Source organism: Jaculus jaculus, chromosome 7, assembly GCF_020740685.1.
Source record: "Jaculus jaculus isolate mJacJac1 chromosome 7, mJacJac1.mat.Y.cur, whole genome shotgun sequence".
In the NCBI taxonomy this organism is placed as follows: Eukaryota; Metazoa; Chordata; class Mammalia; order Rodentia; family Dipodidae; genus Jaculus; species Jaculus jaculus.
The window spans coordinates 29431054-29455199 of NC_059108.1; the positions used below are offsets into that span (position 1 = coordinate 29431054).

The 24146-nt window shown below is 45.1% G+C and overlaps 1 protein-coding gene across 3 annotated transcripts in view; it reads left to right on the plus strand.

The window, feature by feature from the left end:
• The first annotated feature begins 237 nt into the window (after positions 1-237).
• The window catches only part of Lats2 (large tumor suppressor kinase 2), a 78888-nt gene continuing 54979 nt past the window's right edge, over positions 238-24146 (plus strand). For 2 of the 3 annotated variants that reach the window (XM_045154853.1, XM_045154855.1), the window contains exons 1-2: positions 238-361; positions 18477-19045. In XM_045154853.1, the coding sequence (XP_045010788.1) occupies positions 18683-19045 (363 nt within the window). In that variant the 5' untranslated portion in view covers positions 238-361; positions 18477-18682. The remainder of the gene's footprint in view (positions 362-18476; positions 19046-24146) is intronic. The other variant, XM_045154854.1, reaches the window with a different exon arrangement.

Genomic DNA, 24146 nt, shown 5'->3' on the forward strand with positions numbered 1-24146 from the left:
CGCGGAGGCTGGGGCAGGAAGCGGGGCGGGGTCGCCGGGGGAGCCGGCCGCGGGCGCCCCGCCCGGCCTGGTATGCGGCCAGGGTGACGCGGGCGGGGGTCACGTGACGCCCGTGGAATGCCAACAATGTAGCGAATGTCCCGCTCGGGTCAGCGCGTTGGGACGGCGGCGTGAGCGTCCGGGGAAGATGGAGCCGCCGCCGCCCGCTCCTCCTCCGCCTCCGCCGCCGCCGCCGCCGCCCGGGGCTCCACCGTCCCTGCGTGGCCAGCTGCCGTCTCCGGCGCTCGGTGTTCGGGCGCACGAGGCCCCGGAGCCGCGGGCCAGGACGCCCCTGAGGGAGTAGACGGCGGCGTCCCAGGAGGTGAGGGGCCGGGGAGCGGGCGGCGTCGCGGGGACCCCGAGCCTCGGGGCTCCGCGTCCACCCTCGGGTCGCCGGGGCTTCGGTTCCGTAAAGGGCGCGGGCGCGGGCTCGGCGGGGCGGGCGGGCGGCGGGCCGGAGCGGGCGGGCGGGCGGGCGGCCGAGGGAAGTTTGTCCGGACGGAGCCCCGCCCGCGCTCGGCCCGACGCTGGAGCCGCCCCCGCCCGGGCCGCGGCCGGTCTCGGGGCCGCCGGGGCGCGTCGGGCGGGGGCCGCGGCCGCGCCGCTTTGTCGTGCGCCGGCCGAGCGGGGCCCGGGGCGCTCGACGTCCACCTCGGCGCTGGCCTCGCACGAGCCCCGACCCCGCCGCGCCGCCGTCCCCGGGGGAGTGGGGGGAGGCTGGGGAGGGTCAGCCTCGCGTCGGCCGTCCCGGGAGGGGCGGGGGTGGCGGCGTCCGTCCCCGGCCGTTCGGTCCCGCGGGGCGCCGCCGGGACGGCCGTCCTCCCCTCTCCACGTCCCGCGGCTCCGGGCGCCGCTGCGGAGCCCAGAGACGGCCGAGCCCGAGCCGCGCCTGCCTGCTGGGGCCCGCGGCACGACACGCCCTGCCCGCGCCCCGCTGCAGCGCCCGGCTCCGGGACTTGCCTTCTCCCCGGCGCCGCTTCCCCTGCGGCGAGGCGCGAGATGCGGCCGGGACCGGGGACCGGGGACCGCGTCCGCGTGGCGCCTCTCCGCGGGGCCCGGGCTCGGGCGGCGGGCGGGACTGCGGGGCGGCCGGGCGGGCGTCCTTGCCGCGGTCTCCCCGGAAGGTCTCACACCCCTGACGCGGCTCCGGAGACACGGTCCCTCCTGGGTGACCTTGGCTGCCGAGATTCGCCGTTGAAGCCTTCGAGCGAAAACTAACGTTTGTGAGCATTGAACCTCAGAGAACTTGGGGATTTTAAGCAAAAAGAAAAAGTTTGCACGAGAACTTTTGCATCTTTGCACTTTAAAAGCATCGACGCGAGTGCCTTTAATGTATGTAATAACCTAGGCTTTTAATAACTCACTGTTTCGAAAATAACAACAAAAAAAATCAACTTCATAGGCTTTCAAAGCCCTGTTCACCAAGTATTGAGTAAATATACTAAATTTTTTTGTTTGTTTTTCCAGGTAGGGCCTCGCTCTAGCCCACGCTGACCTGGCACTCACTCTATAGTTCCAGGCCGCCTTCGAGCTCACTGCGATCCACCTACCCCTGTCTCCCGTGGGCTGGGAGTAAAGGCATGCGCTACCACGCCAGGCTACTAGTGAAAAATAAATTTTTTTTTCAAAATTTATTTGCGAGCTGAAAGAGACAAAGAAAGTAAAGAAGGGAGGAAGAAGCCGGGCGTGGTGGTGCACGCCTTTACTTCCAGCACACAGGAGGCAGAAGTAGGAGGATCTTCATGAGTTCAAGGCCACCCTGAGACTACCGAGTGAAGTCCAAGTCCAGGTCAGCGTGGGCTAGAGCGAGACCTTACCTTGGAAAACACACACACACACACACACACACACACACACACAAAAGAAGAAGGGAGGAAGACAGAGAAAAAGGGAAGAGGAAGAAAAAGAAGGGAGGGAGACAAAAAAAAAAAAGGCTCACTAGGTCTTCTTGCCGCTGCAAATGAACTGAGATGCGTGCACCACTTTGTGCCCTTGGCTTTACATGGAGACAAAAAAAAAAAAAGGCTCACTAGGTCTTCTTGCCGCTGCAAATGAACTGAGATGCGTGCACCACTTTGTGCCCTTGGCTTTACATGGATACTGGGGAATAATTGAACCCAGGCTGTCAGGCTTTGCGCCACTGAGCCATCTCTCCAGCCCCGAATATACTAATTTTTTCAAGGAAGCTTTATCTCATGTTTATAGAGAAATTTGAAAACAATGAAATTTAGACAAAAATCTCAAAATGTGCCGTCTGAAGACAAAGTGTTCTGCTTAAAATTTCACCTTTGCTCTGTTTTCACTTTCCTTTATTTATTTGAGAAAGAGAAAGTGGCAGAGAGGGGGGGGGGGAGGGAGGGAGGGAGGGAGACAGAGGGGGGGAGGGAGACAGGGTGGGGAGGGAGGAGTGGGGGGGGATAAGAAAAAGAAAGAAAGAATGGGCGTGCTGGGGCCTTCAGCCACTGTAAACTGCAGACACATGTACTACCTTGTACATCAGGCTTAGGTGGGTCCTGGGAATTGAACCTGGGTCCTTTGTCTTTGCAGGCAGACGCTTTAACCACTAAGCCATCTCTCCAGCCCTTCATTTTATTTGTTTTATTGTGTTTTTACTTTAATCTCAGCTTAATTCTGCAAATGATGCTCAGCATTTTTCAATGCTAAAGCAAGAGACTAAACTGCTTATTTCCCCCCCCCTTCTTTAGCTGCTGAAGTAATAAGGTGCTAACAAAAAATCTCCCGTTGTAGGAATGCAGATGCTACTTAGAAAGCCTGTTTTAAATTAACTGTAATTAACAAGACATTACATTATTTAGTGCCTCATAAAATTTTCTCATCCAGATATAAAAAAAAAATCCTGTTGAATGAATCTACCAGCATTCTTTTGAAATTAAATTACTGAACATTGTACACGTTTCAAAATGTCAAGCTGTTCTAAAGCGGTGCTCAAGCAGAGGCTGTCACAGAATTATTATGGCAGGGTACTAGAATCAAAGAATTTTTTTGAACTGGGACTGATTCTTCTAGTTTGTTTATTCTGGTTGGAAGTAGCTTGGTTAATGTAAATTGAGCTATTCATTTTTCTTAGCAAATCACAGCATCGATGGGAGGGACTTTGGTTAGTTTGCTGGAACACTTACAAAATGTCTTGTTATGCCCACACCTTTAATGTAACCAGCACTTGGGAGGCAGAGGTAGTTGGATCTCCATGAGTTCCAGGCCAGCCTGGGTAGCACAAGGCCTACCTCAAAAAAACTGGAAAAAAAAAAAAAAAGAAGATGCATGTTATTTTAAATGCTGTGTTGTAAATAGCCATCCCTGTGCTCTTTGTACCCACAGGAGGGCCTAAAGGGAACTTGAAGCTAGTTACTTCAATACTAACACTTAGGAAGACTCTTGAGATGCCTTGAGGGTAACATGGAAGGTTGAGGGTGTTCTATTTTGTTTTAGGAAAACCAGATCAACACAACTTTATTTTTCATGGTTATGGTAACATGAAACTTGTAAGCAATATTTTTTACTATTTAAAAATAGTAGGCTTGGGAGCTGGAGAGATGGCTTAGTGGTTAAGGCACTTGACTGCAAAGCCAAAGGACCTCAGTTGGATTCTCCAGGACCCACGTGAGCCAGATGCACAAGGTGGTGCATGTATCTGGAGTTCGTTTGCAGTGGCTGGAGGCCCTGGCGCGCCCATTCTTTCTCTTGCGCGCTCTCTCTTCCTCTGCCTAGTTCTCTCTCTCAAATAAATAAATAAAAGTAAAATATTAAAATAAAATAGTAGGCTTGGGCTGGAGAGATGGCTTAGCAGTTAAGCACTTGCCTATGAAGCTTAAGGACTCCAGTTCGAGGCTCGATTCCCCAGGACCCATGTTAGCCAGATGCACAAGGGGCTGCACACATCTGGAGTTATTAATTTCTGTGAACTGACTGAACCTCCCAGTGGTACAGGTGGGGAAGTTCATTATATTTGAAGTCTCTCTGAGGGTCTCCCTAAATTTGAAGGCAAGCCTGTTTTGGGCTCCTAGTATATAACAAATGTCAGCATTTTTAAGACAAATTTCAGTGATGCTGGAAATAAAATTAATGGTGATATTAAGATTAGGGTAGAGCTGAGCATGGTGGCGCATGCCTTTAATCCCAGCATTGGGAAGCAGAGGTAGGAAGATTGCTGTGAGTTTGAGGCCGCCCTGAGGAATTCCAGGTTGTCCTTAGCTAGAGTGTGAAAGCTTACCTCAAAAAAACAAAACAAAAAATTAGGATAGAAATTTGGCATTGCTTATTGCTGGCCATTCACAAAGACTTTGTGTTGGTTAATGTCAACTATTAGTTCTTTTTTTAGGTTAATTAATAGTTCCTTTTCTTATGCCAATTTTTGATATGTATGACATTTTTCTGAGCCAAGCATGATGGCCCACACCTGTGTTCCCAGCACTCAGGAGACAGAAGTAGGAGGATTCCCATGAGTTTAAGGCCACTTTGATTCGACATAGTGAATTACTGGTCAGCCTGGGCTAGATGGAGACCCTACCTTGAAAAACAAAACAAAACAAACCAAATTTCTGGAGGAGGAATGAGAAATGCTATATTTCATAGCAGGGGTTGGTATTTGGCATTAAGTTATAGTTACAAATCTCTTAGACACTAAATCATTTAGGGGTGTATGGATCTTAAAGAATGGAAGTTTTTTTTTTTTTTTTTTGTTTTTTGTTTTTTGAAATAGGGTCTTGCTTTAGCTCAGAGCTGACCTGAATTTCACTGTGTAGTCTCAGGATGGCCTCGAACTCATGGCTATCCTTCCACCTTGGCCTTCTGTGTACTGGGACTAAAAACGTACACCACTCCTGGACAGTTTTTTTTTAATTAATTTATTTATTACAGAGAGAAAAAGAGAGAGAGGGAGGAAGAATGGGTGTGCTGGAGCTTTTAGCCCCTGCAAAGGAACTCCAGAAGCATGCACCACCATATGCATCTGGCTTACATGGGTTCTGGGGAGTCGAACCTGGGTCCTTAGGCTTTGCAGACAAGTACCTTAACTACGAAGCCAATTTTCCAGCCCTGAAAGTAGGTTTTGAATGGAGTAAGGCCTGATTTAGGCATAAGGGAACCTCATTGCAGTTAGGCAATTATTTGGAGCAAGAATGTTGAGAGACAGCATTTTCCATTACTAATTAACTTCATCCTGCCTCCTGAGTACTGCCCGCCCCCCCCCCAGTTAAAAGTCCCCAGACAGCACCTGCCTTCTCTTCAACGTTATCTGTCTGCCTGGATACATACATGTTCTCTTCTATGTGTGTGTCAGCTTTTTTCATGAGAAGTTGGGCACTCCTAAGATTATTTTCACATTTCCTTCATCAAATCGTAGCCCTTTAGTCCTTCCAGTTTGGGTGAAGCAGTGTTTCTCTGGAGGGCTTTCTTGTCACATCCCAGAATTGTGCTCCTCTGTGGAAACAGGCACATGTCCAGATTCATTGCACAGTGCAGTCAGTTCTTACTACCTTATTATCTGGGATGTTCTGACTCCCTGGTGGGAATATCAGAAACTTGGAGGGCTTGATGCCTAGGGGGCAGCGGTTGCTCTGAGATGGAGAACAACTGCAGGCACGGTGTGTCCTCTAAGATGTCTGTCTTGTTCTGCTGCTTGCCCTTAGGAAGGAATTCTGCATAACTGATAATATGTTTGTTTACAGCCTGGCCACTGTATTGAGATATCTTGATTATATTCTTCTATGGCTTTCTTCTTCTGGTATGTTGATAGTTGCATTGCATATATCATAACAAACAACAGCTGCAAAGCTGCCTACTGGAAGCTTATTTTGACATGATTTTGTTTTGCCTGGGTGAAACCTTGCCATGTCTAGTAATCTTATGGGTATATGTCCCTGCAATATCCACCAAAGCCTTGTGATGAACTGATTATTGGACAGTGCGAAATAGCACTTTCCTGAGTTCCCAGAGGAGGCACTTGTGCTTTCTTCAAGGACCTGCTTATGTAAAGGCAGCCTTAGCTCTGGCTTCTTAGCCCTGAGTGGGGCCATGGTGGCATGTCCACATGGTGGATTAGGATTCTGCCATTTAGCATCTGGCTTGAGGCCTGGCCCTTCTCCCTGATTCAGTTTCTGCTTTGCTAGTTAATTATATTAGAGATGTAATGTGAAATTCTAGGTTCAAGAAATGCTGCTTGTTAAAATGCCCCAAAACTAAAGTAAAACAACAACAAAAAAACTATATAAATAAATAAAGAGTCCTAGAGGCGATGGGGTGGCACACACCTGTAGGTTTTTTTTTTTTTTTTTAAGGGTGTTGTTCTAGCCCAGGCTGATCTGGAATTCACTATGTAGTCTCAGGGTAGTCTCGAACTCATGGCAGTCCCCCTACCTCTGCCTCCTGAATGCTGGGATTAAAGCCGTACACCTCTATGCCCAGCCTCATATTTGCAATTGTAATGCTAAAGAGCTGAGGCAGGAGGATTGTGCATTGGTGCCCAGCTTTGCTCCATGTAGAGACCCTGTCTCCAAACAACAAGACCCCAGTGTGTGTCATTAGCGCCTTTCCACCAGCTATGGTTTGGTCAGTTCTGTGGCTGGTATTGGATGTGTTTTTGGTAGTTTGTGTGGGAATGGGAAGCAAAAAGGGAAGTTAGAAGGATTTTTGAACATCTGATAATATTCTACAGGGTTGGATTTAGGATTGAGAACTGGGTTTGGTTTGGCGCATTAGCATTTGGTCAGATGCTGTGCCCACCTTGTTAATAGCTGCATAGCAAGATTCTATATTAGGCTTTAGTTTTGGGATGAAGTATTTTTGTTTTGCGACTGACTACAGATTGTTTGTTTTGTTTGTTGTGGTGATAAGATCTCCCCTGAAGCCCTGGCTGACCTTGAACTCACTATGTAGACCAGGCTGACCTTCAACTTTTGGTAATCATCCTGTCTTCCTCCTAAATGCTGAGATACAGGTGTGAGCCACAAGGTTACAAATTTAAAATTCCAGTGTCTTGCAGTTTATTTAAGAAAATATTTTATATATTTAATTTTTTAAAGGCTAGTTAATTCAGTTGGCAATGCCAAAGAAATTTAAAAATTAGATTTAAAGCTGGCCATTGTGGCTCATACTTTTAATATCACCACTTGGTAGGCCAAGGCAGGAAAAACGAATTCAAGGTCAGGGTGGGCTACAGAGTGAGTTCCATGTCTAGCTTGAGTTTCTATTTAAAAAAAAAAAAAGTTTTTACTTTGATACTCCCAGCATTTTTATTTTTGCCTCTGTGTGTGTATACATGCATTGGCATCAGTTATCTTCTGTGACCACTTTAATTTTTTTATTGAGAGCTTTCATAATTATAGACAAACTGTGGTAGTTCCCTCCTTTTTTTTTTTTTTTTTTTTTTGAGGCCTGGTCTCACTCTGTAGTCTCAGGGTGGCCTTGAACTCATAGCAATCCTCCTACCTCTGCTGGGATTAAAGGTGTGTGCCACCACACCCCTCTCAGCTAGTCTTTTGCTGCCGTCTTGCCCTGGGGATTCAAGTCTGTGTCCAGCACTGGGATTACAAGTGTCCTGCAATGCAAATTTGGCACTTAAATGGGTGCTGGGGAGATATGAACTCCAGTGCTTACACTTGTGTGGCAAGTGCTTTGTCTACTGATAAATTCCCTGGGACCCTCGGTTTTAAAAATCAATATCCCCATGCATCATATTTATAAAACTGTTGATGGAAGAAAATTTCCCATATGTCAGGTCTTATTAAGATAGTGTGTATAAAGCTGGTCATGGTGGTGTGCGCCTTTAATCCCAGCACTCGGGAGGCAGAGGTAGGAGGATCACTGTGAGTTCAAGGCCACCCTGAGACTACATAGTGTATTCCAGGTAAGCCTGAGCTAGGGAGACTGAGACCCTACTTCAAAAAAAATAAAAAATAAAAAATAAATAAATAAAGATAGATAGTGTGTATGTATGGGTTCAAGAGATGGCTTAGCGGTCAAGGCACTTGCCTGGCAAAGCCAAAGAACCCAGGTTCAATTTCCCTAGGAAAGGGGCTTGCATGCATCTGGAGTTCGCTTGCAGCTGCCACAGGCCCTGGCGTGCCATTCTCTCAAATAAATAAATAAATAAATATATTTTTTAAAAAGATAGTGTGTAGGAGTGTGTCAGAGTAGCTTATCTCCAGCTGTAGTCTTAATTTGACTGATAAATATTTTCATGAAAAATTTTCTCTCTTTTTTTTTTTTTGGCGTGTGTGCAGTGTGGTATGGCACCTCATATGCTTGCCTGTGGGGGCCAGAATGGAACATCAGGTGTTCTGCTCAGTTGCTGTTCTGCATTGGCTTGTTTTGAGTTAAAGTCTCTTTACTGATTATGGAGTTTGCAGCTCCATTGATTTTCAGGTCTCTGCTCACCTGAGGGACTGGGCTGTTCACATGGAATCTGGAGATTTGAACTCCCTCTCATACCCACATAGGAAGCACATTTAACCAAGTGAGTCATTTCTTCAGCCTGAATTTTTTTTTTCAAGTTTTTATTTTTATTTATTTATTAGAGAGAAATGAGTGTACCAGGGTTTCTAGCCACTGCAAATGAACTCCAGACGCATGTGCCGCCACGTGTGTCTGGCTTATGTGGGACCTGGAAAATTGAACCTGGGTCTTTAGGTTTCACAGGCAAACACCTTAACTGTAAGCCATCTCTCTAGCCCTGAAAAAATTCTTCTTGAAGTCCATAATTTGAAGATGAAATGGACTCTTTCCAGAGTAAAGCTTAAAATGCAAGTTCTCAAAGTTGAGAAAATACCTTTGACTCTTTAAAGAGAAGAAGAGTTTTTTCCATTCCAGATTATTCAGGGCAAGAGACAGGAGACCTGTAGAAAAACAGAGTTCCCTGGCGTATTTCTAGGACCAATACTTCCTACAAGATAGAAAATCAGAACTGTTATTTTCCACTTTGGCTTTCTGGTCTGTTACTGAAAAATCTGGTCAGCTTTTCTGTGCTGGGAACTCACTATGTAGTCTGAGGCTGGCCTTGAACTCACAGCGATCCTCCTATCTCTGCCTTCAGGGTGCTGGGATTAAAGGCATATGCCACCACACCCGGCTTTGAATTTTTTCATATGAGAATGTTGAAGCCACCACACCCGGCTTTGAGTTTTTTTTTTTATATAAGAATGTTGAAAGAAGAGTTAAAAATAAAGACGAACCAAGACATTTGGCTCTGTTGCTCTTTCAAAGCATAGCTACCCAGTATTTCTTAGCTCATGCATGTCTTGCCTTGGTCACTTAAAACATATATTTATTATCTTTTTGACAATTTCATACACACACACATATACAATGTATTTTGAACATATTCACCCCCCACTCCCTATTACCCTGTCTTATTCCCCTTCTGCTACCCCTTCTTCCTAACTAGTTCCCTTACAATGTTCATGTCTCTTTTTTTGGTGATCCGTGGAGTTTAATTAATGAGCATAGTGTCCCAAGGCTTATTTACTGAAGCATGGGCAACTTAACAGTGGGTTTTTTTTTAGATTTATTTTTATTTATTTATTAGAGACAGAGAGAGGGAGAGATAGTGAGTGAGTGAGAATGGGCGTGCCAGGGCCTTTAGCCACTGCAGACTAACCCCAGGCCCATGTGCCACCATGTGTATCTGGTTTATATGGGTACTGGAGAATTGAACCTGGGTCTTTAGGCCTTGCAGGCAAATGCCTTAACCACTTAACCACTAAACCATCTCTCCAGCTCAACAGTTTTTTTTTTTTGTTTTTTTTTTGTGATAGTCTCATGTAGTACAGACCTTGAATTTGCTAGATAACTGAAGATGACCTTAACTCCTGATCCTCCTGCCTCTACCTTCCAAATGCTAGAGTTACAGGTAAGTGATACCATGTCCAGCTTCTTATTTTTTATTTGGTATGTGTATGAATGTATGTATGTATGTATGTATGTATGCATACATTTATTATTTTTGTGGTGCTGTAGGAGAAACTCAGGGCTTATGCATGCTCTGCTACTGATCCATATGCCTAGCCCATTGGTTGGCTTTAAAAAAATATTTTTTTAAGCCGGGCGTGGTGGCCCATGTCTTTAATCCCAGCACTGAGAGGTAGAGGTATGAGGATTGCTGTGAGTTCAAGGCCACCCTGAGACTATATAGTGAATTCTAGGTCAGCCTGGGCTAGAGTGAAACCCTACCTCAAAGAAAGAAAAAAAAAATACGTACATACATATATATATCTATCTATATATACTATATCTAGATATCTATATCTATCTATCTATCTATCTATCTATCTATCTATCTATCTATCTATCTATCTATATATATTTAAAATTTATTTGCAAACAGAGAGAGAGAGAGAAAGAGAAAGAAAATGGGCACATCAGGGCCTCTATCTGCTACAAATAAATGCCAGATGCATTGGCCACTTTGTGCATCTGGCTTTACATGGGTACTGGGGAAATGAACCCGGGTCATTAGGCTTTGCAGGCAAGTGCCTTAACTGCTGAGCTATCTCTCCATCTCTGTTTTTAAAACTTTTTAAATTTTATTTATTTATTTATTAGATATGGACATATTTTGTATGTAAACAACACATGTTGGTACCATCCTTTCCCTCCTCCCCTGCCCCTTTTCTGAAGAGGCCTTCCTCTTTGGGGATACATGTCAAGCCCATGAGGATTATGGGTCATGGCATTTTGGGGGGCTGGGGAGAGGCAATGTCTGTGCAAAAAGTCCCAACAATCTAACAATCTTTCTGCCTCCTCTTCCACAAAATTCTGAGCCATGCTGGGAGCATTTTAAGTCTACATTAAAAAAAAATTAAGGATTTATTTATTTGTTTATTTGTGAATGAGAGGCACATAGAGAGAATGGATGTACCAGGACTTCTAGCCACTACAAATGAACTCCAGGTGCATACACCATCTTGTGCATCTGGCTTACATGGGTTCTGGGGAGTCAAACCCGGGTTGTTAGGCTTTGCAGGCAGGTGCCTTGGCCCCTGGTTGGGTTTTTGTTTGTTTGGTTTTTATCTTCTTATTTTATTTTTTAATTTTTATTTTGGTTTTTCAAAGTTGGGTCTCACTCGAGCCCAGGCTGACCTAGAATTGACTATGTATTTTCAGGGTGTCCTCAAACTCATGGTGGTCCTCCTAGCTCTGTCTCCCAAGTGCTGAGATTAAAGGTGTGCAACACCACACCTGGCTTATTTTATTTTATTTTATTTTTGAGGTAGAGTTTCACTATAGCCCAGGCTGACCTAGAATTCACTATGTAGTGTCTGTGGCCTTGAACTCATGGCAATCCTCCTTCTGCCTCCCAAGTGCTGGGATTAAAGATGTGTACCACCATGCCGGGCTTAATGGTTGGGTTTTTTTTTTTTAAGTGGCAAATGGGCCACTTATTTATTTATTTTTTTAATTTTTATTTATTTATTTGAGAGCAACAGACAGAGAGAGAGGCAGAGAGAGAGGATGGGCGCGCCAGGCCCTCCAGCCACTGCAAACGAACTCCAGACACATGCGCCCCCTTGTGCATCTGGCTATCGTGGGTCCTGGGGAATCAAGCCTCTAACCGGGGTCCTTAGGCTTCACAGGCAAGCGCTTAACCGCTAAGCCATCTCTTCAGCCCAATGGTTGTGTTTTTGATTGAAGTATGTGGAACCTGAGAGCTCAGGAGTGTTTTGTGTGGCAGTTGCCTCTCGCTGTGTTTCCATGTCTGTGTGGTTGGAGTGACCACAGGGTTGGGATAGTATGTATGAGACAGTTCTGAAGTTAAACTCTATTCTGGGTGGGGACTTTGTTCCACTCTCAGGACCCAGTGCTTACATATATATAACTATATTTATTTATTTATTTATTTATTTTTGACAGACGGGGGGGGGGGAGAAAGAAAGAAAGAACATACATATGTGCCAGGACTTCTACTGTGGGGCTGCTCTCTGAACAGTCCTTGCTCTCTGGGTTCAGAGTATCACCACCGTCCAATTTCCAAACCTGAAACTTAGGTTCTGTCTTCAAACCTGTCCTGTGAACATCACCAGCTTCAGGCACTTTAGCCTACCTCCTGGTGCTAGATATCCAGCTGCTTCTCTTAAAAAAAAAAAAAAAAAAATATATATATATATATATATATATATATATATTTATTTATTTATTTGAGAGAGAGAAAAAAGGGCAGGAGGGGGAGAGAGAGAGAATGGGTGCACCAGGGCCTCCAGCCACTGCAAACAAACTCCAAATGTATGCGCCCCCTTGTGCATCTGGCTTACGTGGGTCCTGGGGAACTGAACCTATCCTTTGGCTTGGCAGGCAAGCACCTTAACTGCTAAGCCATCTTTAGGCTGGTTGTTTTTTAATGACCCCAATAGTTGGGCCATCTTGTGTGGGTGTTGTGTCTGTGCACTATTCAGGAGTCCTTCATGTAGGAGGGTGGGCCTCATATCACATACCATTCATTTGAGGACATGTTCAATGGACTTGAAGATTCTGGGCCACTTTCAGAGAACCTGGGCATCAGTAGAGTTATCTGCTCTGACAGTGTCATACACATGTTCTGGAGGGTACACATAAACTCCCTCCTCTGTGACTTGTACTGAGACCATTCCTGTGCTAGGTTATGACAGATACTGTAACAGTTTAGCTGTGAGTGAGTGAGTCTGGGCTGTGCCCACCAGCTCTGGAAAACACCCCAGGTCAAGAGTTCATGTTATATGATAACACACACATTTACATGCGTCTAGGGTACCACTTTCTTACCTCACAAAGGTACCACATCACCTTCCACAAGATGTCCCAAGAACTATAGGAAAATATTGATGTGGAAGGCAAGGTCTTGGAGCAGACCACTCACTCTTGGTCCTTATAGCAGGTCTCAAGCTTGCCCAGTAGCAGCCTAAAGGTAGTGACAACATCCTATTGGCAGTTGTCCATTGATAGGTTCTGGGAGATTCATAAAGTGGAACAGTATGTAGCAATGAGTGAATGACAGCTACTGCTTCACACAGCAGTATGGGTGAGCAAGCCTCATGCCCATCAGGAGTGAAAAAGAAGCCACAGGCTGCATAATTCCAGACGCAAAGTTCAGGAACTAGTCAAGGTGATCCTTTGTGTTAAGAGCCATGAAGTGGGTCCTCTTGAGGCATGGATCTACAAGGGGCTGTGGACTTCTGAGTGTGGTAGAGGTGATGTGCCCCTTGATGTGCATACTGCTCATGACCATGTGGGCTCCTTAGGAATGCTGGTCAGCCTTCCGAGGTATGTGTTTTGACACATGTTAAATGAAAAGATGCTCCCCAGCTCTTCCTGTTTCTCCAGAATTCAGCGACCTCCCTATTTCGGAGAAAATTTCAGGGAGAACTTGGAAGCTTTTAGAGCCCACCAAGGCCTCCTTCATAGCTCAGCATCCTGGCTTTGTTTTGGTTTATCAGGATTTTCTTATGGTGTTTTTCTTTTTAAAAAAATATTTTATATTTATTTATTTATTTGACAGAGAAAGAGGAGAGAGAGGGAGGGAGAGTGAATGAGCAAGAATGTGTGTGCCAGGGCCTCCAGCCCACTACAAATGAACTTCAGATGTGTGCGCCCCTTGTGCATCTGGCTAACGTGGGTCCTGGGGAATGAACCTGGGTCCTTTGGCCTTGTAGGCCAGTGTTTTGCTTCTTTGTCCTTGCCCTTATCTAGCTGAGTGAAACCAGCTAGTCCTTTCCTTCATTCCTCTGGGTGATAACTAAGGCTGTTGTAGACTGCCTCTCCTAAGGAATGGCCCAGGAGGTACTTCCGCTCACTCCTCTTGGTCCTATTGTGTGGGTGGATGAGTAGTTCATAAGTTGGGTAAATACCTCAGAAGCTCATGGAGACCACCTTTGCCTTTAAGCCCAGATCTCTGTAGTATGACTAGGTCCTTCAGCCTTACTCCGCTCCCTCCCCCGGGTCGCTGCTGCATACTATGACACCCCTCAGAGTGCTGTACTGCACCTCTAATTGGCCTCTGTGACTCACGAGAGGGCCCAGCTCAGCTTCTAACGGAACTTCTACACTGAGAGCAGGTTGGGATGTGTGCTTTTGTTCTCTGTCTCTGGGGAAAACCCCTGTAGCCGATAGATTCAGGTTCGCTGATAAACTTTCAGAACAGGCACAGTTATGGAGGAAGGGATTTATTGAAGCTTACAGATCCAGGGGAAGATCCATAAATGGCAGAAGAAGCTGGACTGCCTTCACAGGATCAAGCCCAGCGAGAGGTACAAGCCTAAAGGTCAAAAGCCGCAGCACACTTTGCATATCTTTAGATTGAAATCTGAAACCCAGCACCACACCTAAAGATCCACCCAGTGACCTTGCCTCCAGCCAGGTAGCCAGCAGATGCAAAGTACAAACAAATAAACAACTGAATATATTGGGGGGGGGCATCTCTTCTATTTAGACCACCACAACCTCCTTCATAGCTCTGAGCCATGTGCCACCTGCAGTTCTTACACTCTCCCCTCAGGTGCGTCTGCCCTTCAGTCTAGCTGGAATTCCATTCTTCACAGGGCCAGACAGCTATTGCTACTTCAGAGCTTTTTGACTTTCCCCTTCAATCTCTCATGGTGTGCAGGATTCCCTCCTTTTGGGCCTTTCTCTGCTGCCTTTCATTTCATTTGCCTGTCTAAACCAACACCTCTCACTTCACTGTCAACCTGCTCAAAGTGAGGGCTTTCTTATCCTCGCAGTGCTTGAGGCTTAATTTCTTCAAGTTCAGCGGTGGCTGACGTAGGAGGATCATGAGTTCAAGCCATGGACTACATAGCAAGACAACATCTTTAAAGAGAAATTTCCCCCACCCTCCAAACAAGTGAAGCATTTGCAAGACAGAGTGAGTTTATGGTTGAAAATGGAAGAGGATGGGGTGAATGCATCTTGACTATGAGGACACTTGCCTTGCAGTATGGGCATCAGGACCTGCTCTTGAACTTGTTGGCTGTGAAATAGTATGGCTTGTGTGTTCTAGTTTAATTTTTCAAAGAAAATTAAAAAATGAAATTCGAAACGAATCTATTTATGTAAATTCCTAGTGGAAAAACAAGTTCCCAGCATGCAAGTTACTCCTGAGATCTTTGTGTGTGCTCTGCAGGCTCTTAAGAACCCCTCCATTTTTGTTGGACTGTGAGCATATAGTTTTAGAAAACTAGGTCTTTCAAAACATGCTTGGAAGGAAGTAACTGGAAATGAGTATGGTTGAAGTATACCCCATTCTACAGTGGCTAAGCAGAGATCTGTCATAGTACACTGTCTGTATAACTCTCTACTGTCATTTCAGTGTCTCTAAGTACTGGAAACCATGTTTTAAAAAAAGAGATTTTGAGCTGGGCATGGTGGCACACACCTTGAATCCCAGCACTTGGGAGGCAGAGGTAGGAGAATGGCCATGAGTTCGAGGCTAACCCTGAGACTACATCGTGTATTCCAAGTCAGCCTGGGCTAGAGTGAGACCCTACCCCAAACAAACAAAATGATTTGTGTTGATAAAATTAGTTTGTTTCTTTCTAAATGAAATATTAATTACACTGAGGAAGAGGGTAGTTACAGCCTTACAGCCACTGTCACCATATGAGAAAGGAGCAATAATTTTCATTTCTTTTTCTTTAGTTTTTTTGAGGTAGGGTGTCACTCTAGCCCAGGCTGACCTGGAATTCTCTATGTAGTCTCAGGGTGGCCTTGAACTCTTGGTGAGCCTCTACCTCTGCCTCCCAAGTCTCCCAAGTGCCAGGTTTCAAGGTGTGCGTCACCAGGCCCGGCTTTAATGTCATTTCTTAGTGTTCCTTCCTATATGTAGGAGTGTAACAGAACATATAAGTTAATTCATCTAAAACCCTTCAGACAGTGCCTGGCCTATAGTGAGTGCTGGATAGTTACTCTTGTCCCGTCCCCCCTCCCCAACATAAAGATGTCTACGAAGCAGGGTTTTGTTTTACAGTTATAGGGTTCTTTTCTTTCTTTTCATCAAAGGTGCTCTTTTGGAGGTCGGTTTATTTTTATTTTTAATACTGTTCATTAAAACTCACTCAGTTCCATATAGTAAGAGGAAGGGGAAGGTGAGATGATGGCAAAAGACTAGGGGAGGAAGAATCAGGTCAGGCAGCTTTGCCGTGATTTTGGAGTGTGCAACCTGCTTTTACTGCTGACACGGGTCTCTAGGCTGAGCAGCTGAGGATTTTAATGATTTGGTAAAGAGCACTAGGATTTCACCTGGTTTGGGCATAGATATGTCTTGCTTTGTGATTGGGTTATCTCCTGATAAACCCATCGTACATTGGAAAATATTTTAAATGGAAAATGCATTCAACCCATGGAGATTATATTCCTCATATTATAGCTCAGCAACATTGCTTGCTGTGTGGAGTTTCAATTCTCCTTGTGATCATGGGGGTGGTTGGGAGCTGTGGCCATACTGCCCAGCATCACATACTGCTAGTCCAGGGAAAAGTGTAGGTTTACATCCCAAGTGTGGTTTCTACCAAGTGCCTGTTGCTTCCACATTATCATAGTTGAAGATTCATGAGCAAGCTGTGCTAAGTAAAGATCTTGTAACATAGATCCTTACGAGGTCCCATTTTACTCCAGTACTTGCCACCACCCTGCTCAAAGGGTTATCCCAGTAAGCTTGTAGTACTGGGTGAGGGCGATCAAGAAACCTAGCCAAGGTCCCCTGAACAGGGAACTAGAACTGGCTGCATGGGGTTGGATTTTGTCTTCTGAGTGAAAAGATGCCAGGATAGTCAGTGAATTAGGCCTGGGTTAGCATAGTTCTTTGCGATGGGGCCTCTGTGGATCTAGGCCTATGCATGAGCCCACGTCCGTACTGCAGCTGCAGTGGTACAGCCACTTGCTGCTGTATTGTGCATACACAGTGCACTTGAGAGACTACTCTAAGTTTTAGCCAGTCCCTCAGGAAAGACTTACTTACAAACAGAGAGAATGAGAATGAATGAATGAGTGAATGGGTACGACAGAGCCTCTAGCCATAGCAAATGAACTCCAGATGCATGTGCCACTTTGTGAATCGGGCTTTATGTCGGTACTGGGAAATCAAACTTGGGTCGTTAGGTTTTGCAGGCAAGCAACTTACCCCACTGAGCCATCTCTCCAGCCCAGGAAGGACTCTTTTGTTTATTTTTATTTATATGAGAGCGACAGACAGAAAGAGTGGGGGGGGGGGGTCGAGGCTGACCTAGAACTAACTCAGTCTCAGGCTGGTCTCAAACTCTTGGTGATCCTCCTACCTCTGTCTCCCAGGTGCTGGGATTAAACACGTGTGCCACCATGCTTCACTGAGATCACTTTTTTAAAAAATATTTTTTAATTAATTAATTTTTAATTGAGACAGGGAGAAAGAGAATGGGCACGCCAGGGCCTCTAGCTGCTGCAGATGAATTCCATGTGCATGTATCACTTTGTTCATCTGGCTTATGTGGGACCTGGAGAATTGAACCTGGGTCCTTAGGCTTCACAGGTAACCACCTTAACCACTAAACCATCTCTCTAGCCCAAGAGAACACCTTTAATGTGACAAGTATTGTACTGTTTTTAAAAAAATTAGGAGAGCTTGATTAAAAATTTTGAAAAAATTTGGAATAGGTACAGCCTCAAGTAGAGGAAGAAGTTGGGAAAAGTCACAGGCTGAGGAACAGTGGTATGGACCAGGAATTAATTGTTTACTAGAGACAAGCGAAAAATCTATTAAAAATATTAAATCCCAGCTGGAAGTGGTGGCCCACACCTTTAATCCCAGCACTGTGGGGCTGAGGTAGGAAGGTTGCTTTGAGTTCAAGGCCAGTCTGAGACTACCTAGTGAATATCAGGCCCAGCCTAGGCTAGAGTGAAACCCTACCTCAAAAAACCAAAAAAAACCCAAAAAACAAAAAAGAAACCCAATGATGAAAATGTTCTAAAACTGACTATAATGATGTGTTCCAGAATTTCACATGCCATTATAAATTGGTGGATGGTATTGATGTGTAAATTATATCCCAATAAGGCTGGGTGTGGTGGACCTGAGACTGCATAGTGAATTCCAGGTCAGCCTGGGCTAAAGCCAGACCCTACCTTGGAAAAAAAAAGTATTCCAATAAAGCTGTTTTGAAATGAATAAAAGTAAAAATAAAACAAAGAATATTTAACCCCAAATACTCAAGCTGTGGATTTCAAAATGAAGTTACATCATGGGCTATCAATTATTGAGACCATAGTTCTTGCCCCACTAGGATATTTATGAAGATACCCTTGACTACAGATGCCCTGTACTTTGGCCAGAGCCAAGTGGTGTCTGTCACGTCTAAAGTACAATGTGTTTTTTTTTTTCTTTCCAGATAGAATTTGCCCCAGATCTCTGCATTTCTGAAAAGTAGTATTAACGTTAAGTGAAAACCACAAATGAACATTTTTGTCCTATTTATTTTCTTTTTCAGAGTGATGGTGTACAAAAATGAAAACTCTGGAACATTTTAGGTTCTCTACAGGAACTATAAACATTGAAGGAAAGAAAAATTTTCGGAGGAAGTTGTTTTGAAAGCATGTTTACAACTAACTGACACTATATTGATGGTTCTTTTTTTTAAAACAATAAAACACTTTGAGAAGATTGTATTTATGGTAAAAGGAAACAGAACTAACGATGAGGCCAAAGACATTTCCTGCCACAACTTACTCTGGAAATAGTAGGCAGCGATTACAAGAGATTCGCGAAGGACTGAAGCAGCCATCCAAGTCTTTGGCCCCTGGGCTACCAGTGGGACCAAACAGTGACACTTCTCTGGATGCCAAAGTCCTGGGGAGCAAGGATACCTCCAGGCAGCAGCAGATGAGAGCTACCCCAAAGTTTGGACCTTATCAGAAAGCTCTCAGGGAAATCAGATACTCCCTATTGCCTTTTGCCAACGAATCAGGCACTTCCCCTGCTGCAGAAGTAAATCGGCAGATGCTACAGGAGTTGGTGAATGCAGGATGCGACCAGGTAGGTATAGGCCTCCAAATTCAGGTGGGTGGAGCAGAAGTAAGTAGCCTGTTTGGACCATGGCTGGACCATGGTGGGCATTTAGCATTCCTTGGCAGGTCTATGGAGGCTTTGAATTGGTTAATACTCAACAAAAGTGTTTCCCTATTAAACCTAAGGTTCTTTTGTGCCTTCCTGAATGGGTCGCTGTAACATGTAGTTTCTCCAGAAGAGTCTTAGCTGCCTTTCACCCCTTTTTTTGGTTTATTGAGGCAGGGTTTCACTGTAGCCTAGGCTGACCTGGAATTAGTCTTCAGAGTGGCCTTGAAATCACAGTAATCCTACCTCAGCCTCCTGAGTGCTGGGATTAAAGAATTGTGCTACCATGCAAGGCTTTAGCTGCCTTTCCTTTGCAGGCAAGATACAAAAGTTTTTTTTTGTTTTTCGAGGTAGGGTCTCACTCTGGCTCAGGCTGACCTGGAATTCACTATGTCGTCTCAGGGTGGCCTCGAACTCTCAGTGATCCTCCTACCTCTGCCTCCCGTGTGCTGGGATTAAAGGCGTGCGCCACCACGCCCGGCGATACAAAAGTTTTTGAACTCTTGTACCATTGTGTGTGTGCGCGCGCACGCACGCGTGTGTGTGTGTGCATGCAATGCTAAGGGAACCCAGGGCCTTGCGCATGTTTTCTGCTACTGAACTCTACACCCCCATCTTGGTTCTGTTCTTAGAAGACAAGGAAGGCTTTCTCTACGTAGCCTTTACTTTGGGACTTCTTTGGGGTTGTTTTGAGCTGCTGTGGGAAAGAGACAAACTTCTTTGATCTTAGTTTTGGTTTGTACATTTTTTTATACCTGTAGAGTTGTTTAGCATATATTGACTATTCTCTGTTTTTTTCCTAATTTACTTATTGTGTCTTTTCTCCTTCTCCTTTTTTTTTTCAATTTTTAATTTTTTTTTTTTTTTTTTTTGAAGTAGGTCTCACTCTGGCCCAGACTGACCTGGAATTCACTATGTAGTCTCAGCTCAGGGTGGTCTTGAACTCACAGTGATCCTCCTACCTCTGCCTCCTGAGTGCTGGGATTGAAGGCGTGCACCACCATGTCCAGCTGGCTGGCTTTCTCCCTCCCTCCCTCCCTTCCTTCCTTCCTTCTTTCTTCCCTCCCTCCCTTCCTCTCTCTCTTTCTTTCTTTTTTTCTTTCTGAGACAAGGTCTTAAATAGCCTAGGCCAACCTCAAAACTTAGGTAGCCAAGGCTGGTCTTGAACTCCTGAGCCTCCAACCTCTAGCCCCCAAGCTCTGGTTTTATAGGAGTACACTACCATGCCTGGCTTTTTCTGTTACAGGAAATGTAACTATGTTTAGAAAATCAGAAAAACTAAAAAGACTTGTATTGTCTGATTGAAAAATAAGTTGAAGGACAGGACAGTATTTACAGTAGAGCTAGTGGAGTTAGTAAAATGTACCTAGCAAAATGTAATTGTAAAAAAAAAAAAAAGTGCCAGATGTGGTAGCACAAGACTTTACTCCCAGCAATCTGGAGGTAGAGGTAGAAGGATTGCTGTGAGTTTAAGGCCACTTTGAGACTAGAATGAGTTACAGGTCAACCTGGACCACAGCAAGACCCCACTTTGACAAACAACAACAAAAAGTAATTATGTTATGAAATGTCTTGTGAAACCTATTTTTTATAGTTATGATTGCATTCTTCAAACTGGTGAGTGACAGGGCTACATGGAGATATAGCGGTACTGCTGGATGGCAGGCAGAGCACCTGCATATAAGGTTGTTGCTGAATTAGCAGGCAGTGCCTTCATGGAGTGCAGAAGTGTTGTCTGGCTCCCTGTGCTCAGGGTGTAGTAGTGCGTGGATCTTGAGGAGTACAGATCCCAGCGAAGGACATGGTTCCTGAATCCCTGAGAAGAGCACTCCACTTTCTCAGGTTGTGCTCCTGGAGAAAGCTTGGTTGGGAAATCTCTTTCAGATAGGAGTACTTGGAAATTTCTGCCTCCCTTGAGGAATGGGCATGTGTTTTCTCCCTGTATCCCCATATCTGACCTTGTGACCTGCCTTTGTTCTGCTAAGGCATAGGCCTAGTCTGTGTCCCCATGTTGTTTCTTGGTCTTGGATTTCTGTCAACTGTAATTTTCCTAATCCTGGTTTAATCCATCCCCTCCCTCTTTCATTGTATGTGCTTAAGTGACTTAAATCTTTAATGGAATGAGGGCAGGGAGAATGTCAACAAACGGACTTTCTTGGCAGCACAGGCCAGGTCAGGATGTGCTTCTGAGAGGCAGCTTCCTGAGAACAAAGGCCCAGCACCAAGCTAGAAAGGTTGTGTGGGAAATAAGCAAAGGAAGTCAGTTCTTGGCATTTTTAAGCCAACAAGGCAAGAAAAATGAAGTTTCTTCACCAGTCACTACACAGCAAAGGGGCAGGGCATCCTGGGCACAGGGGTTTTCCTTGGAGAGGGGAGTGTTGACAGATGCCCGCTTGCCACTGGTAATCTCATTGAGGCTGCACAGCAGTCACTGAGGTGGGTTGCAGTTACTGTCAGAGTTCTAAACTACAGCGAGATGGAAAAGTCAGACTCTGCCCCACCTGCAGAGCACTGGTCAGTGTGGCAGGCCTGGAGGAGTTTAATACAGGAACTCTGAGTGATAGCTGGGAGTTCTGGTTCAGTGTTGGACGGCTGCTGGCTTTTCACATCTATCCCCACGTACACTGGAGCCTGGGTAATCATGGTTACCTCTCCTGGCATTTCTCTGTGAGAGGACTAGACCCTCATGGGTTCACATTCTCTTGACTGCCTGAGCACTCTGCTGGTGACAAGCTCCCTGTCTGCTTGCTTCTTCGGGGGCTTTCAAAGTTTTGTTGGCTGGTCATGTTGATGCTTCCCATTTTCCTCCTGTCAGGAGCCTAATATCTACCAAGATTATTTGTTTTGCCACAGGATCTTTCTGATGCTTTCATGTGGATGTGAGCTGTTCCTGTTCAGATCTCCAGAGCAGTTGGTTTCTAATTCACAGGTCACTTGATGTGTGAAGCCTCTGCTAGCAGGCTGTGTCTCCTGAGGAATAGAGGTTGAGTCTAAAAGCACTCTTACAGTGTTTGTCTAGTTCTAACAATATACTCCATCAAGAAAGCTGTAGAGGGCTTGAGAGATGACTTAGCAGTTAAGGTGCTTGCCAGCAAAGCCAAAGGCCCAGGTTTGGTTCCCCAGTACCCATGTAAAGCCAGATGCACAAGGTGGTGCATGCATCTGCAGTTTGTTTGCAGTGGTACAGGCCCTGGCACACCCATTCTCTCTTTTTATCTGCCTCTTTCTCTCTCTCAAATACATAACAAATAAAATATTTTTAAAAAGAAAGCTACAGAGCTGGGTATGGTGGTACACTCCTTTAATCCCGGCACCATTGAGTCATAGATAGGATTGCTATAGGTTTGAGGCCAGCCTGAAACTACATAGTGAATTCCAGGTCAGTGTGGGCTACAGTGAGACCCTGCCTCAAAAAGAAAGGAGAGAGGAAGGGAGGAGAAAAGAAGGAAAAAGGAGAAACGAAGCTGTAGAGAACCAGATGAGGTGATGCCCCCCTGTAACTCAAGAGCTGAGGCAAGAGTATTATGATTTGAGGCCAGACTGGGGCAAGTGTGTGGAGTTGTAGAGAAAGACCCAAAAAAGCATTAGTGCTAAGCTGTTATTCCTTGGATTCCACTGGAAATACAGGCATTTGCTAGTGGAAAAGATAAATAATGTAGACAGCATCCATCTTCTGGATAAGGGCCTCCTTAGCACACGCCTGTCTGAACCACTGGTAACAGAAGGGAGAAAGCTGCAGCTCAGTTCAGGAACGTCAGTAACAGGAACAAGGATCACAGTGGCCTTTAGGTGTAGCCCTTTCCCCCTTCCTTTCTTGCTTTTGCTTTCTTCCTTTCTCTCTCCCTGATTTTCAAATCAGGTTTGGCCCTGCCAAAGGTGAATTGCATACTTTTTTTTCTTTCTTTTTTTTTTAATTGCCCCAAGTTGGGTCTTATTCTAGCCCAGGCTGACCTGGAATTAAGTCTCAGGCTAGTCTCGAACTCACAGCAATCCTTCTACCTCTGTCTCCCAAATGGAACTGCATACTTTTTAAAATGATTTAAAATTATTTTAGGGCTAGAGGTGTAACTCAGTGGCAGAGCACTTGCTTAGCATGGGTGAGGCCCCTGGCTCCCCCAGCACCACCAAAAGACCCTTATAAATACATTTTATTTATTTATTTTGTTTTTTTGAGGTAGGGTCTCACTAGCTCAGGCTGACCTGGAATTCACTCTGGACTCTCAGGATGGCCTTGATCTTACGGCAGTCCTACCTCTGGCTCCCAAGTGCTGGGATTAAATGTGTGCACCACAACGCCCAGCTAAATTTTATTTATTTATTTACAAGCAGAGAAGAAAGATAGAAGAGAGACAGAGAGTGGGCATTCCAGGGCCTACAGCCACTGTAAACAGACTCCAGATGCATGTGCTACTTTGTGCATCTGGCTTTATATGGGTACTAGGAAATTGAACTTGGGTCATTGGGCTTTTCAGGCAAGCACCTTAAATGCTGAGCCATCTCTCCAGCCTTGAATAAATATTTTTTAGACTATAAATATTTACTACTATTATTATTATTTAAATAAATACTTTTAAAAATAAAATTGACTCTTCTCTGTGGTTTTCTCCTTAATACTAAAATGTGCCCCTTCCACAGGTTTGGCAAATTTAAAAAAGCATGAAACGAAAATAGTCCTCAACCAGGCCTGCCTTACCCTGCTTTGCTCTGGAGATCTGAGAAGATTGGGTATAGCAAATAGCTTCAGTTTAGCTGAGATGAACTTCCAGACCAGGCACAGTTATGGAAAAAAAGGATTTATTGAAGCTTATAGATCCATGGGAAGTACCATAATGGCAGAATAAGTTGACCTGCTTTCACAGGTCCAAAGAGAGAGAGAGAGAGAAAAAACCACAAACCAAAAACCACAGCACACTTCAGGAACTCCTGGTGGAACTAGGCACTTTACATATCTTTAGATTGGAATTTCAAACCTACCACCACACCTTAAGATCCACCTAATGACACCTCCTCCAGCCAGGTGGCTGCAGATCCAAATTACAAACTAATT